This window comes from Somniosus microcephalus, chromosome 12, assembly GCF_052327205.1.
Source record: "Somniosus microcephalus isolate GS21.2 chromosome 12, FLI_Smic_1.0, whole genome shotgun sequence".
In the NCBI taxonomy this organism is placed as follows: Eukaryota; Metazoa; Chordata; class Chondrichthyes; order Squaliformes; family Somniosidae; genus Somniosus; species Somniosus microcephalus.
This window is the reverse complement of record NC_140998.1, coordinates 15232040-15247464: the sequence shown is the minus strand read 5'-3', so window position 1 is coordinate 15247464 and position 15425 is coordinate 15232040. Positions and strand designations below refer to the sequence as shown.

General features: G+C 47.7%; 1 protein-coding gene across 1 annotated transcript in view; it reads right to left on the bottom strand.

The window, feature by feature from the left end:
- Positions 1-13312, bottom strand: part of LOC147109040 (leucine-rich repeat-containing protein 74A-like) — a 53181-nt gene extending 39869 nt beyond the window's left edge. Inside the window, exon 1 of the mRNA XM_086002602.1 lies at positions 12193-13312. Within this exon, the coding sequence (XP_085858728.1) occupies positions 12193-12381 (189 nt within the window). The 5' untranslated portion in view covers positions 12382-13312. The remainder of the gene's footprint in view (positions 1-12192) is intronic.
- Positions 13313-15425: the final 2113 nt, after the last annotated feature.

Sequence of the window (15425 nt, the reverse complement as noted above, 5' to 3'; positions counted from 1 at the left end):
CCTTTTTATATATCTATAGAAGCTTTTATAATCTGTTTTTATGTCTCTTGCTAGTTTACTCTCATATTCTATTTTCTCTTTCTTTATCAATTTCTTTGTCCTCCTTTGCTGAATTCTAAAATCCTCCCAATCCTCAGGCTTACTACTCTTTTTGGCAACATTATAAGTCTCTTCCTTTAATCTAATACTATCTTTAACATCTCTTGTTAGCCACAGTGGGACCATTTTTCCTGTGGAGTTTTTATTCCGTAAGGAATGCATATATGTCGTGAATTATGAATTATTTCTTTAACTGTTTGCCATTGTTTATCTACCATCATATCTTTTAACCTACCTTAGCCATCTCACCTCTCATACCGATGTAGTTTGCTTTGTTCAGATTTAAGACCCTAGTTTCGGACTTAACTAAATCACTCTCAAACTCAACATAAAATTCTATCATATTGGGCCAGAAATTCGGGTCCCCGCGGGTGAGTACGCGTTGGGTACTCACGCGTAGGCCCAACGGAAGTGCCGGTTTCGTGCATGCACTGCGCATGCGTGGGAAACTGGAACTTCCGTTCCCTTAAAGGAAGGGGTTCACAGGTTGAATGCGTGCGCCGGAGAGGCAGCGCGTTCGCCTGGAACTTCCGTTTTTTTTGCAGGTTTCTCTGGGAGGGTAAGTCTCCAGCAGCTATGTTTTTAAAAAGCAGTCGCAAGGCCTGCTTTTAACAAGGTAAGTGGTGAATTAAGTAAAATTAAAACATTTTTTCCACAGGTTTATTATTTTTAAATACTTTAAAGAAAGGTAAGTTTATTTTTAGCCCTGTTAAAAACTAATTAATTTTTTCAAAAATTTTAATTATTGTTTGAAATAGTTTTATGTAATTTATAGTTATTTTAAAAATGTGATTTAAAAAAAAAATGTGTTTGTAGTTTTAGTTATGTTTTGTGGCCGAATTCTATTCATAGATTTGACAGGTCTTCCTGTCAAATCTATGAATAGAGATTCCCTGCTACGATTGGCTCTCCATGGCCCACGTGATCCCAGGGGACGCATCAAACTAACTGCGCCCCTGGGTTACGCAAGTACTGCGTGCCGGCAGCTGGAGCAGGCCCAGGATCGGAATCCCACGCGGGCCCACAGCACAACAGCCGGTGCGCTAGGTAAGTGCAGGTTGGGGGCTTGTACCTGCGGGAAGCCTCCGACCCAAATTTCTGGCCCATTATGATCACTGCTCCGCAGAGGCTCCTTTACTACAAGGATATTAATTAACTCAGTCTCATTGCACAATACTAGATCTAAAATAACCTGTTCCCTAGCTGGTTTCTTGACATACTAATCTAGAAAACTATCTCAAATGCATTCCATGAACTCTACCTCTGCACTATTACTGCAAATTTGGTTTGCCCAGCTTACATGAAAATTCAAGTTCCCCATGATTACTGTATTACCCTTGTTACATGCAACACCGATTTCCTGATTTATACTGCACCTGACACTACAACTACTGTTAGGGGCCTATAAACTACTCCCACTGGTGTTTTCTGCCTCTTGCTGTTTCTTAGCTCCACCCAAAGTGATTCTACATCTTGTTTTTCTGAGCTAAGATCCTTTCTCTCCGCTGTCTGTATCCCACTCTTTATTATCAGGGCTACCCTGTCCCTCTCCTTTTCCATTCTGCCTATCTCTTCTAAAAGTCAAGTATCCTGGAATATTTAGCTCCCAGCCTTGGTCACTGTACAACCATGTCTCCGTAATGGCTATTAAATCAAACCCATTTATTTCTATCTGTGCTATTAATCCATCTATTTTGTTGTGAATGCTCCACACATTCAGGTATAGTGCCTTTAGCTTGAACTTTTTTCCATTATTCCCTGATGTCACCTTAGTCACTGATGCCCTATTACCTTAGTTAAGCTCTGTTCCTTCCTGACCCACTCTGCTTATGTTTACCCAATCACTACACTGAACTAGAGCCTTGACATTTCTCTTACTTCTTTTGAATGACCTTTTCCTGAATCCTCCCATCCCTACTTCATTAGTTTAAAGCCCTGTCTACTGCCCTCATTATTTGATTTGCCAGGGCACTGGTCTTAGCCTGGTTTAAGTGGAGCCCATCCAAGGAACAGCTCCCTCTTACCCCAGTACTGCTGCCAGTGCCCCATGAATCGAACCCCTGCCTTCCACACCACTCTTTCAGCCATGCATTTAATCTTCTGATCTGCTTGTCCCTATGCCAATTTGTACGTGGCTCAGGTAACAATCCAGACATTATTGCCTGTGAGGTTCTGTGTTTTAATTTGGACCCTAGCTCCTCAAACTCTCTCAGCAGAACCTCATTCCTATTTCTACCTATGTCGTTGGTTCCTACATGGACCACGACAACTGGATCCTCTCCCTCCCACTCCAAGTTCATCTCCAGCCGCGAGGAGATATCCTTAACCCTGGCACCGGGCAGGCAACACAGCCTTCGGAACTCCCTGTTGCGACTGCAGAGAGCAGTATCTATCCCCCTGACTATACTGTCCCCTCCCACTACAACATTCCTTTTCACTTCCCCCACTTGAATGGCCTCCTGTACCACAGTGACGTGGTCAGTTTGCTCATCAAACCAGCCCTCATCCACACAGGCAGCAAGAACCTCGTACCTATTGGATAAGGGCAAAGGCTGAGCCTCCTCCAGCACTGCACCTGGGGTCCCCTTGTCTGCCTGAGTTGGAGTCACACCCTCCTGTCCCTGACCACTGACCAGACCTGTGCCACTACCTAACCTAAGGGGTGTGACTGCCTCCTGTATCAAAGTGTCCAGGTAACTCTCCCCTCCCTGATGCCCCATAATGACTGCATCTCAGACTCCAGCTCAACAACTTTGAGCTGAAGTTCCTCAAGATGCAAACACTTACTGCAGACATGGTCGTCCGGGATCGCGATGCTCTCCGCAAACTCCCACATGCTGCCGTTGCAGCACACCACATGCATTGCCATCCCTATTGCTTTATTTATTTAATTAATTAACGTTTATGAACTAGAAATTAATTATAGCCAAGAAATGGGCAGTGTTTAGACTAAAAGGGGGGAAAAAATCGGTTGCTTTGCACCTCCCGTTAGCGACCTAATGGGGCGCAAAGCAACTAGCGCCCGGGCGCGGTGATGTTTGCGCCGCTCACGAAATTAACTAGACATTTTGCGGCGGCGCTAAACACTACCGCCACGATCTCCTGTGCCCGCAGATCGTGATGTCAGTCGAGCGTGCAACGCCCCGGTAGTGCCCCAGACCGGATATTGAGTGGGCGGCCCCTGCCTTACCGCCTACCACTAGCAACAACAGGTTGAGGGTGTAAAGTCTGTGAGTTGTTTAGTTAATTAATACACAGACTACCAGAGTAACTTAAAACAGGACTTTACTATTCGAAGGTCAGGGCGAATCTGCCAAATAAATCCTGACACAGCATTTATATACTGGTGTGGTCACCGTCGGTATTACAGTATACAGAAGCCAACAAAGTAGTGCCACACCTAAAATAGTTCTCTTAAAGGTGAACGGTTACATACAATGGTTTTCTTAAAGGTAGACGGATACATACACTACAATCCTCCCTTTTTAGCTTACAACATACTTAGTCCCCCATTAAACATAACATATATTCAACTTCATGTAAAACAATTCACAGGTATAATCTATGCGGGAAACAGTTTACAGATTCAGTCGCTGCGGGAACAGTTCACAGATTCAGTCTCTGGTCTTGACTCGGTCCAAACAACATCTCTGTGGTGTAGCCGGTTCACATTGCTAGCGTGACTCATCCAATAGTCTTTCCCTTGACTTAACAGCTTGAACTTCCGTCCTGCTGAACCAGCAGTGCTGACTTTTACAAACAGCTGGACTGCCTTGGTAATTTCTCCTACTTGCCAACTGATTTGGCTCCCTTCGTAGGGCCCACGTACATGATCTGGTAGAAGTGATAATGATTTAGATGGTTATCACCTTCTGCTTCGTCTTTTTCTTTTCTGCTTCTTGGAGACTCTCGGGGCTCCCTTATCAGCTGCCAGCTGTAGCGCCACCATCTCCCTATGTTCCTTAGACTTTAAGTGCTTCATCCTGATTTCTGCACTTTGGGAGTTTTCATCACAAGCTGGGCAGACCAAGTCCTCGTAATATTCTGTGTCACTCAACAGGTCATGGTAATATTCGGTGTCGTCCTGAACTAGTCTAGCGAGAGGGCCTGCTACTTCTTCCTTACCCAACTGGACGTTAGCCGACTGTTGTTCCCTCCCTAGACATCTTTCCTGAAGAGACTTCTTCATGCGTTCATATTCATCCCGCTCTTCCTGGGTTTCCTGCAAATCCTTCACTAATGACCTCATTTGTGATTTCAATACTTCCCCTTCCATCGGGGATTGATTGATCGGGCTATTCAATCCTTCTACTGGAGCAGCTGTTTCAACATTCTGTTGTTCACATAGACGTGATTCAGTGTACTTTTGGCATCCCAGTAAAATCTGTGTTGCAACCTCAGCTATTTCCATAACTTTTGAGAGCTCCGAACTCCTTCCCTTTGAAGATTGAAGCTCATGTTCAGATTGTTCCCATTGCAGAGTCTTGTCCCTCAGCATATGAAGGAGTTGGCTGACCGTTAACTCTTCCACGGGAACACTGTGGATCAGAGTCTTCTCCATTTCATCCACCTTTTCCTCCAATGCTTTCACCTTCTTTTCCTCTTGTACTTTGGCTTTCAGCGCTCGGAGTAGTTGCGCCTTGATGCTCTCTAGCTCATGTTCAGGGGCCATTCTTACAGTCTCTGTGTTTCTTACAGTTTCCTTTTCTTCCACTGAAAGGATTCCCAGTTGAATCTGTTCTTCAAGTTGTTGAACCTCGGTCATTGCCGCCTCATATTTGTCTTGGGTTTCCTTCAATATTTTTATGAGTTCTTGGACATCTTGTCTTTCATGTTCTGCCATGTCTTTCACCTCTAATTTCTCATCTATGGATGGAACTTCTACCGATGAGTCTGCCTTGGCCTTGAGCTCATCAAGAATTTCCTGCAGCCTTTGGACTTCTTGCTCATGTTCAACCTTTAGTTGCTCATATGCTTCTACTGAAACTAGCTTTTCGGAGGTTGCCGAGTTAATCCCCTCCAGGATTGTAGCCTGGGCCTGTTCATACTGTTCCTTCAACTTCTCAAACTCTGCTTGTAAGGAGTCGTAGAGAAGAACGGGAATAAAATCCTGGCTTCCTGAAGATTCCTCTTCATTTGCTCCTTCCTGCAAATATTCTAACTCCTGAACAGCATAAGGGAGATGTGATCGGTAATTGGTCACAATGGCTTTATGGTCGCTCTCTGCTTGAGCTAGCTGCTTCTGTTGTCTTTCCAGATTCTCCCATTCGGTGTCATAGAACTTTTTCATTGCTTTCATCTCTTGTTCGAGACGGTAACTCACTTGTTCTACTTGCTGTCGTAATTTGAAATAAAGTTGAGTCCGAGCTCGGTGTTCGTCAGTCATGGATATGTCCGTAAACTGAACAGACTCAGAATTCTCTGTCAAACTATCTTGTCGTTGTTCGGTGGAGTTCTGTTCTGAAACTTTGTTCTTCTCTGGAGCATAAGCCTTTATGCATGCCTTCGTTCTTCCAACCTTAGTCGGCAAGTCCATTTTAGCCTTGTCTTTCATGTTTGGGTTGGTCTTATCGTCATCCGTTTCAGAATCTGAGCTGATTGTCTGCACCGAGTCCTCACTCGTTATGGCTTTTAGATAGTGCCATTCCATGTCTATTTTCTTGATCCACTCCCGTCCCAGAAGTGGTGGTCCTCCCTCAGGTAGTACGTATAAGTTCATTCTTGGGTGTTCTTTACCCCCATCTCTCACCTTGACTCTTACCTTCCCCATGGGGTATACTTTATGCCCCGTGTATGTCTGCAATACGAACTTGGTATCTCTTAAGGGTATATGTGAGAATAGCCAGTGGTAATCCCTTCGATTTATGACTGATAGAGCTGATCCAGTGTCCAACTCCATTTTCACTTGGACTCCAGCTATTTTTAGCATGACCCAGATAGTTTGTAGGTCAGCTTCCTTACTCACATTGTGAATTCTCAGACTGCCCAGCTCCTGGCCGTTTGGGTCTGAGTCCGAATTCTGTTCGTCTGAACTCTTCTCAGCCACCTTGTGTACCTTGTTGTACTTTTCCTGTGATGGCTTCCTTTGGTTGTTGGTCTTCTTCCCTGACCGGCATACCTTAGCTATGTGACCCAGTTTGCCACATTTCCTACATTCCTGGTTCTTAAACCAGCATTGGTTCTGGTCGTGTGTTGTCTTCCCACAATGATAGCATTTTGTTGTACTCGAGGTAATTTGATCCACACTGAGTGCCGCTGCCTTTAGCTGCATTTCCGCAGTTCCCTTCGCTGCGGCTTCGTGCGATGCTGCAATAAGGACAGCCCTGTCAAGTGTAAGGTCGTTCTCTTCGAGTAGTCGCTTTTGCGTTCCTTCCTTTGACAACCCGCACACGAACTTGTCTCGCAATGCCTCTATCAGATTCTCTCCAAGCTGGCAGTGTTTCGCTAGTCTACGCAGTTCGACCAAGTATTCTGCGTTGCTTTCGTCTTTCCTTTGCATTCTCGCATAGAATTTGAATCGTTCCGCCAACATCAACGGTGTGGGGTTCAAGTGATCCTTCAGAACAGTCACAATATCATCGAAAGTCTGATCCGCCGGTTTAGCTGGTGCTAGTAGATGCTTCAAGAGCCCGTATGTCTTCGCGCCCATCGAGTTTAGCAAGGTTATAGCTTTGTCATCTTCTTCTATTTTATTGGCCTCACAATAGATCTCAATGCATTCCACATACGTGGCCCAGTCTTCTACCTCGGAATTAAAATCGTCGATGTTACCACGCTTAGGCATCTTCCTCTCTTCCTGATAACACCACGAATTATTTCTTTAAATTTTCTTTTAATTTTTTTTTTCCAAGATGGCGGTTCCCGCGAAAATGGCGGTTTCCCACGCTTATCTTCTCTCCCCGCCCACTTCAATGGCGGTTTCCCGCTTCTGTCTTCTTCCCCGCCTAATGGCGGCTTCCCGCGTTTCTTCCCTAGCGGGAGGGGTACACTTTCCCCACGGGCGACGGCCGCTGGCTTTCAGGTTCACAGCCTGCGCGTCGGCTTCAGGGCTTTCCCTTTTCTCGGCAGGGCAACCGGCGCTGGGTACACCCCGTTGACGGCGAACAGTTTCAGCCGCTGGGCTGGCTCTCGCTCGGTTCCCCTTGCTCGGGCTCTGTCTCTCTCCCGCTCGCTCGGCTCTACCGGCGCTGGGTACACCCCGTTGACGGAGAACAGTTTCAGCCGCTGGACTGGCTCTCGCTCAGTTCCCCCTTGGTTGGCTCTGCCTCTCCCGCTCACTCGGCTCCCAATCGCGCCTCCCAGCCCTCTCGCAGTCCGGTGCTTCCCTCCCCGGCTGCGGCTGAGTTTATCTCTTCCCGCGCCTACGCTCCCGGTCGCAGCGCTTCGTGGCTTCGGTCGCTGCCCGGCCTTTTTCGCCGGTCGCGGTCTAGCTGTCTCATGATGCCGTTGCGTCCCCCAGCCTGTCTGTACCGCGGCTTCCTTGCTCCACGCTGCCCCAGTCTCAGCGCCTCTGGACCCGACTTCTGTCCGGCTCCTTTCCCCCTCGACCGTGGTCGAGTGCACCGCCCTTATCCTCCGGTTATTCTTTTTACTTTCCCTTACTCACAGTCACCGTGGCCGCCTTGCTTCTCGTGCTGATCGGCTCACTCCTCACCGTGGCAGAAGGGACAGTCAGTGCCTGTTGCTGATGGAAGTCTTTGTCTCTAACTTCTTCTTCCTTTCTAGTTCTGCAGCCTCGAGTTTTCTCCCAGCAGAACGACGAGGGCGGTTGCCTCTTCTCGACGCTCGTTAACTGCTTCGGAAGTATTGTTGCCGCAGGGTACGATCGGACTCGTCGCCACTGTAAAGTCTGTGAGTTGTTTAGTTAATTAATACACAGACTACCAGAGTAACTTAAAACAGGACTTTACTATTCAAAGGTCAGGTTGAATCTGCCAAATAAATCCTGACACAGCACTTATATACCGGTGTGGTCACCGTCGGTATTACAGTATACAGAAGCCAACAAAGTAGTGCCACACCTAAAATAGTTCTCTTAAAGGTGAACGGTTACATACAATGGTTTTCTTAAAGGTAGACGGATACATACACTACAGAGGGGAGCATTTTGCAGTCGGGAAGGGACTGGGGGAGTGCTATTTAAAGGCGACCGCTTCCTGCCTTTTTTTGTTGGCGACATTTTTGCATCACGCATTCTGAGAGAGAGAGAGACTTCTGGAGAGATTCAACGCTGTGTGAAGGAGTTTTGGGTTCTGAGCTGCACTTTGCAGATTCATTTTGATTTGCCCTTCCTTGCATCGATTTAGAAGAGACTGTGGGGGCTGCACTCTGAGCTGTTCCCCTGGTCCTCTCCATTGTTCTTTCCAGCAGAATTGATGTACAGGTCTCTCCAGGCCGATATTCAAGGCTGTAATGAGTAGGGTGTGGATGGAGAGCAAGATCAACCCTCCCCTTTAAGAACTGGCCGGCGCCAGTGTGTCTGTGTTCCATTGCTGACTGACATCACATGAGCTTCGCCAGCGCTCTGAGGTAGCGCCTCGCTCCTCGGCGTTAGCGCCTTAAGAGAGGTGTGTAGCACCTGATTTAGCGCTCCAATCACCTCCAGGGGTGATAGAAGCCAAGTTTGCAGTCGGGGGCGATAATTAGCGCCAGGCGCTAAACTTTGCGCCCGGCCGATAATTGCGCCCCAAACGGGGCGATACCGAACTTCTCCCCCAAAATGTTGAAATAGCACCACTGAAACTCATCTCGGATACATCCTCACTCCTAAAATGTTTGCAGTCATGATTCTCGTCGACAAACTCAAGATCATTGGCGTTACACTGAAAAGCTGGACCAATATCGGGGGCAGTCTAAACACAAGTAATGATTGCCACAGGCTTTTTTCACTACTTAAAGGGGAGGTTCATTGATGCTGCAGCTCCTCATTCTCAGCATTGTTGGGTGTGCAGCTGCCCCAACAATCATAAGAAGAAGGACAAGGAGAAATAGCTCTTAATTACAAATCCTGATGGCAGATCGCCGCCCCAGGGAGAGAGCCCGGAGGTTTTCCGATGAAGCATTGGAGGCATTGGTTTCAGCAGTGGAGAGAAGGTGGGCGGTCCTGTACCCAACAACTGACAGGAGGCCCTCGCGTCAAGTCTGCCGGACTATGTGGGGGGAGGAGGCACACCACATCACAGACTGTGCTGTGCTCCCCAGGACCCACACCCAGTGCAGGAGGACGTTTAATGACCTCACACGGGTGGTCATGGTGAGTGATTGCTTCAACAAATGCTAAATACCTCCATCTGTACCACAAGTTTCACACACTGCTCAATGCACCACACCCCCGGCACTCACCCGCCAACAATCTCTACCTAGCAACACTCACACCCACATCTCACACCTTGCAAACTATTCAACTATGGCAGGCACAAGGGTCATTAGTTATTAGAATTCATGTGATATGTGTGATATTTTTATAGATACATTTATTAATTGTGTTTGGAATATTTTGTGGCCTCACTCATTTCACCTTTGCGCCCAGGAGGATGCTGTGATATGCCATGAGACGGGGATGGTATGATGGAGATGTGGTGAGCTACGGGGATCTGGGGTTTCATTCATGCAAATCGGAGTCTGATGAGCCGGTCATGGACAGCCCGTCCGGAAGGCCAATTGTCTTGCTGCCTCTGCCCTCCCTCCTGTTCCTCCTCCTCCTCGTCCTCTTCCTCCTCGTCCTCCTCCTCATCCTCCTCTGCCTTGTCGTCCTCCTGAGGTGGTCCCACAATCCCTGCTGGCAAGGGCTGCACCCTCATGATGACTAAGTTGTGAAGCATGCAGCTGACCACCACGAAATGGGACACCCGCTCCGGCGTGTTCTGGAGGGCTCCTCCCGAGCTGTCAAGGCAGCGGAAGCATTGCTTGAGCAGGCCGATGGTCTGCTCGATGATGTTCCTGGTGGCAGCATGGCTCTCATTATATGAGTGCTGGGCAGGAGTGTTAGGGTTACGGAGGGGAGTCATGAGCCAGGTGGAGAGTGGATAGACCTTGTCTCCGAGCAGCCACCTGCGAGCTTGATGTGGTGGCTGAAAGACTGCTGACACACCTATCTGGTGCAGGATGAAGGCATCGTGGATGCTGCCAGGATAGCGGGCATTGACGTTGAGGATTCGCTGTCTGTGGTCGCACAGCAACTGCACATTAAGTGAGTGGTAGCCTTTGCGATTACGGAAGATCTCAGGATTATTTTGCGGTGCCCGCAAAGCCACGCGGGTGCAGTCGATGGAGCCCTGCAGCATGGGGAATCCCATTATCCTGGCAAAGCCACGTGCATGCTCGTCCTGCTTCTCTCTGGTGATGGGGAAGGAAATGTAGTCCCTTCTCCTGCTGCAGAGAGCCTCTGTGACCTCCTGGATGCATCGATGGATGGCAAACTATGAGATGAAAGCTATGTCGCCTGCTGTAGACTGGAAGGATCCGCTGGTGAAGAAATTGAGGGCCACGATGACCTTGACTGTCACTGGGAGAGCCGTGGTCACCCTGGTCTGAGGCTGGAGGTCTGGTTGCAATAGGTGGCAGTGTTCTGTGACCACCTCCTTGGTGAAGCGGGAGCCTCCTAATACATTGTTCCTCGCTTAATTGAAGGTAGGAGAAGAGGTGTCAGAAGACCCTAGGAGGGTAAGGCCTCCTGTTGAGAGCCCTGATGGCCCTACTCCTCTCTCTGCGGATATATTCCCATCATTCTCGCTGCCTCCGCTCCCTCTGCCGTTGGGCGAGGTCAACTGCCAGTAAGCCCCCATGACTTTTAGCAAGTGTGGTAGGTTGAAGTGTTTCAGAAATAATTATGGAGTTTTGTACTTGCCAGAGCACTCCTGATACCAAAGAACCTTGAAATGACTAAAGAAAACTGTAGCAGTAGCAGGAAGTAGCACACAGCCACTCAAACTTCACAAACCCAGTTCGCCAAGGAGGTGGTCACAGAACATTACCACCTCCTGCAACCAGACCTCCAACCTCAGACCAGGGTGACCACGGCTCTCCCAGTGGCAGTCAAGGTCACCGTGGCCCTCAATTTCTTCACCAGCAGATCCTTCCAGTCTACAGCAGCAGACATAGCTTTCATTTCATAGTTCGCCGCCCATCGATGCATCCAGGAGGTCACTGACTCTCTCTGCAGCAGGAGTTGGTGATGATCCCTTTAAATAGTGGATCTGGAGCCGGCTTCCTGCTGCTGCCGCCACCTCAAGCTGTCGTCATTTTCTGCAGCTGGTAAGTTCAATGGCTATGACAAAGTTGGGTGATCGGGCGTCTAGTGAGCATTCCGCACTCACTGAGGTCATGATCTCCATGATGGCGAGGTCCCCGGTGATCAAGTTCAGCGGCAGCGCTACCGGCAAGACCAAAACGGCAAGTGGCGCTGGAACCAGCATCAGGTGGTGGTAGAGCTCTGAATGGCATTTTAGCGCCATCTTGCTACCGTGTGGCGCAAAACACACAAATTTCTCCCCCATATATTGAATTAACTTAGCTTATAGCTTAGTTAGTTAACTGATTACTTGATTGATAATTTAGTGATAAATTATGCACTGTTCTGTGCAATGAACTCACATCCACCAGTAGCTGCATTGAGATGACTCTAAACTCAATGAATGTCGGACCCTAGAACCAGTCAGAGAGTCTTTCATCCATCAGCCTGAGCTAGATTTGAATCCAGAAACCAGGGCTAAAAGGCCTGAGTGCTGGCTCCCTGAGCCATCCAGTCCTCTGCTTATATTTCTCTTGGGATCGGAATTATGAATTGTGTTTCCCCCGATTTCCTTCACCTCTCTATTGGCGGCTGTGCATTCAGCTGCCTGGGCCCTAAACTCAGGAATTCCCTCCCTAAACCTCTCCGCCTCTCTCTCCTCCTTTAAGACACTCCTTAAAACCGACCTCTTTGACCAAGCTTTTGGTCATCCTTTACTAATATCTCCTTATGCGGCTTGGTGTCAGATTTTTTGTTTGATCACGCTCCTTGGGACATTTTTACTATGTTAAAGGTGCTATATAAATGCAAGTTGTTGTTATGTTGTTATCTGACCTTACCACCTTACTCAAAGCGAAACGTACATACAACCTCTTAACCGTGTCATTGATCTCCAGCCCGTTACACAACATGGTGACCCCCTCGTTGTTGATGTGGTTGGTGCTGAGGTTGATCTCGAGCAGGGTGTTGTTGGATTTCAGCGTCTCTCCGATGGCGAATGCTCCTTCATTTCCAAAGCCATTATAGGAAAGATCGAGGACCTTCAGGTTCATATTGATCTAAAGATAGAAGACACGCTGCGACTGTATGGAAATGGCAGACTGTATTTAGTAGGACTGCGGTAATGAACACGTAACAATAGTTTCTGTGCTGACCCAGTGCTCCAGTGAGGCTACAAATACAGGCAAGGACCACCTTCAGCTACGGCCAGCACCAGAGTTGCTTCTCCCTGAGTGTCCGGGCCACAATTCATAGCCCGCACCTGCTGAGGGATAGAGGTAGAGCTGGGAGACTCTGTATTTTCCCTCTCTGTGTTGTGAGAGAAAGCAGAACATCACTCTAGGAAATAGCTTGTCTAGCACTGTGAATGGGTCTATTAAAACACGGGACGTAGAGGTTTAATGAACTACTGGTCCTGTAATTTTCTTTTCACCTTCCATGCATAGAATCATACAATCTTACAGCACAGAAAGAGGCCATTTGGCCCATCGTGCCTGTGCTGGATCTTTGAAAGACCTATCCAATTAGTCCCACTCCCCCAACTCTTTCCCTACAGTCTTGCAAATCTTTCCTTTTCCAGTATATATCCAATTCCCTTTTGAAAGTTGATATAAGAAAACTACTAGGCACTTGGTCTAAGCGTTAAACAAGGCTTTAATCAACTGTTTTTCAACATGGAGATCTAGTTGTGTCCTTCACTAGTTCCTGTTAAAGAATGTCCTGAGCAAGCTGGGCCCATGCCCGAGTATTTATACTCTCCCTGGACAGTGCCACCAGCAGGCCGCCCAGTATCAGTTCATAAGTCATTTTCACATGAATGACAAGGTTCATGTCAAAAGTTACGATTGATTCTGCTTCCACCGCCCTTTCAGGCAGCACATTCACACCTGACGGGGGCAACACTGGTTTTACAACCACGCCCGATTTTACTCTCTATTAAAGTCAACGGTTTCTTTTAATGTTGTGCAAGTTCCTCCCAATCCCCTGGGTTTCCCGCCCAGCGAGTTCGATGAAAATCACCCCCTCGATGTCTGGACTCACTTACGGCCACTAGGCTGAAGTGCTGGAGGTCTGCCTGCATCGTTGGAACTGTACCCCAACATGAGGCACTGCCTTCAGGGGAAGAGGCCAGAGGGGAGAAAAGCAAACGTTGTCTGGCGTTAAGTGAAAGGGTGTGTGCTCTCACCCGTAATCCTGCGCTCAAAGCCACTGCGCCCTGCGTTTGGATCTGGTTCCAGCTCAGGTTTAGTATTTCCAAACTTTCGTTGGTTGCTTCAAGCAAAGAAAAAGAAAAAAAAATAAGCAGATGGAACACTCTTTAAATTGTAACTACAGTAACAAAAAAAATAAAAGTACTATTTGGATATAGGAAGACGGGCATAGCCCAATATCAGTACCAAATCCATTGTGGTACAAGAAGTGGTAGAGTGTTGTTACTGATACCAATTCTCTACAGGAAGAAACACACTTACTGTGGCTTATTTGGCAGCACCCTTGAGTCAGAAAGTTGTTGGTTTAAGTCCCACTCCAGACACTTGAGCACAAAAATCTAGTGCACTACAGAGGGAGTGCTGCACTGTTGGAGGTGCCATCTTTTGGATGAGCTGTTAAACCAAGGCCCTATCTACCCTCTCAGGCAGATCCTAGGGCACTATTTCGAGGAAGAGTTATCCCTGGTGTCCTGGCCAATATTTATCCCCACAGGAAAAGTGGTCCAACCGTGGCTAACAAGAGAAGTTAAAGATAGTGGCCCAGAAATTCAGGTCGGGGGCTTCCCGCAGGTGCAAGCCCCCGACCTGCACTTACCTTGCGCGCCGGCCATTGAGCTGTGTGCCCACGTGGAATTCCGATCTGGGGCCTGCTCCAGTTGTTGGCGCGCAGTGCTTGTGTATCCCAGGGGCGCAGTTAGTTCGATGCGTCCCCTGGGATTACGTGGGCCACGGGGAGCCAATCGGAGCAGGGAATGCTCCATTCATAAGATTGACAGGAAGAGCTGTCAAAACTTATAAATACTACGGCCCCAAAATAGCACTAAATCTTCAAATAAATTTTAAAAAACATCACATTTTTTAAATAAACTATAAATTACATGAAATAACTATTTTAAACAATAATTTAAATTTTTGAAAAAAATAATTTTATTTTCTAACGGGGCTAAAAATAAACTTACCTTGCTTTAAAGTATTTAAAAATAATAAACCTGTGGAAAAAATGTTTTAATTTTAATTAATTCACCACTTACCTTGTAAAAAGCAGGCCTTACGCCTGCTTTTTACATGTCTAACCTCTGCAGACTTACCCTCCCGGGAAAACCTGTAAAAAAAACCTAAGTTTGATGCGCACGTGCAGCCTCTCCCGCGCACGCGTTCGACCTCTGAACCCCTTCGTTCAGGGGAACGGAAGTGCCGGTTTCCCATGCATGCGCAGTGCATGCAGGAAACCGGCACTTCCATTGGGCCTACGGGTGAGTATCCCGTGCGCACTCACCCGTGGAGACCCGAATTTCTGGGCCAATAGATCAAAGGAAGAGGCTTATAATGTTGCCAAAAAAAGTAGTAAGCCTGAGGATTGGGAGGATTTTATAATTCAGCAAAGGAGGACCAAGAAATTGATAAAGAAAGGGAAAATAGAATATGAGAGTAAACTAGCAAGAGACATAAAAACAGACTGTAAAAGCTTCTATAGTTATGTAAAAAGGAAAAGATTAACAAAAGTAAATGAGGGTCCCTTACAGGTTGAGACAGGAGAAGTTATAATAAGGAAATGGCAGAGAAATTAAACAAATACTTTGGCCTAGAAATTGGGTTGGGGCGCAAAAGTCGGCTAAGCGCAGGATTTAGCGCAGCGATCGGTGTGATACCGATCGCTAGAAATTCAGTTTCATTGCCCCTCGAGGGACACGGGGCGAGGCTCGAGGCGCTCCGCATCCCTCTTAGGGCGCTGAAACTGATTATCGCAGCGCAACGTGCCGCAGCGCCACATGCTGCGGCACGGCACGCTGCGGTACTGCAGGCCTTCCTCCCACTGTTAAGGGGGAGGTGCCTGCAACAGCGTGATCCCTGCTCACGAGTGCCGGCAAATGAGCCCGGCACCAAGG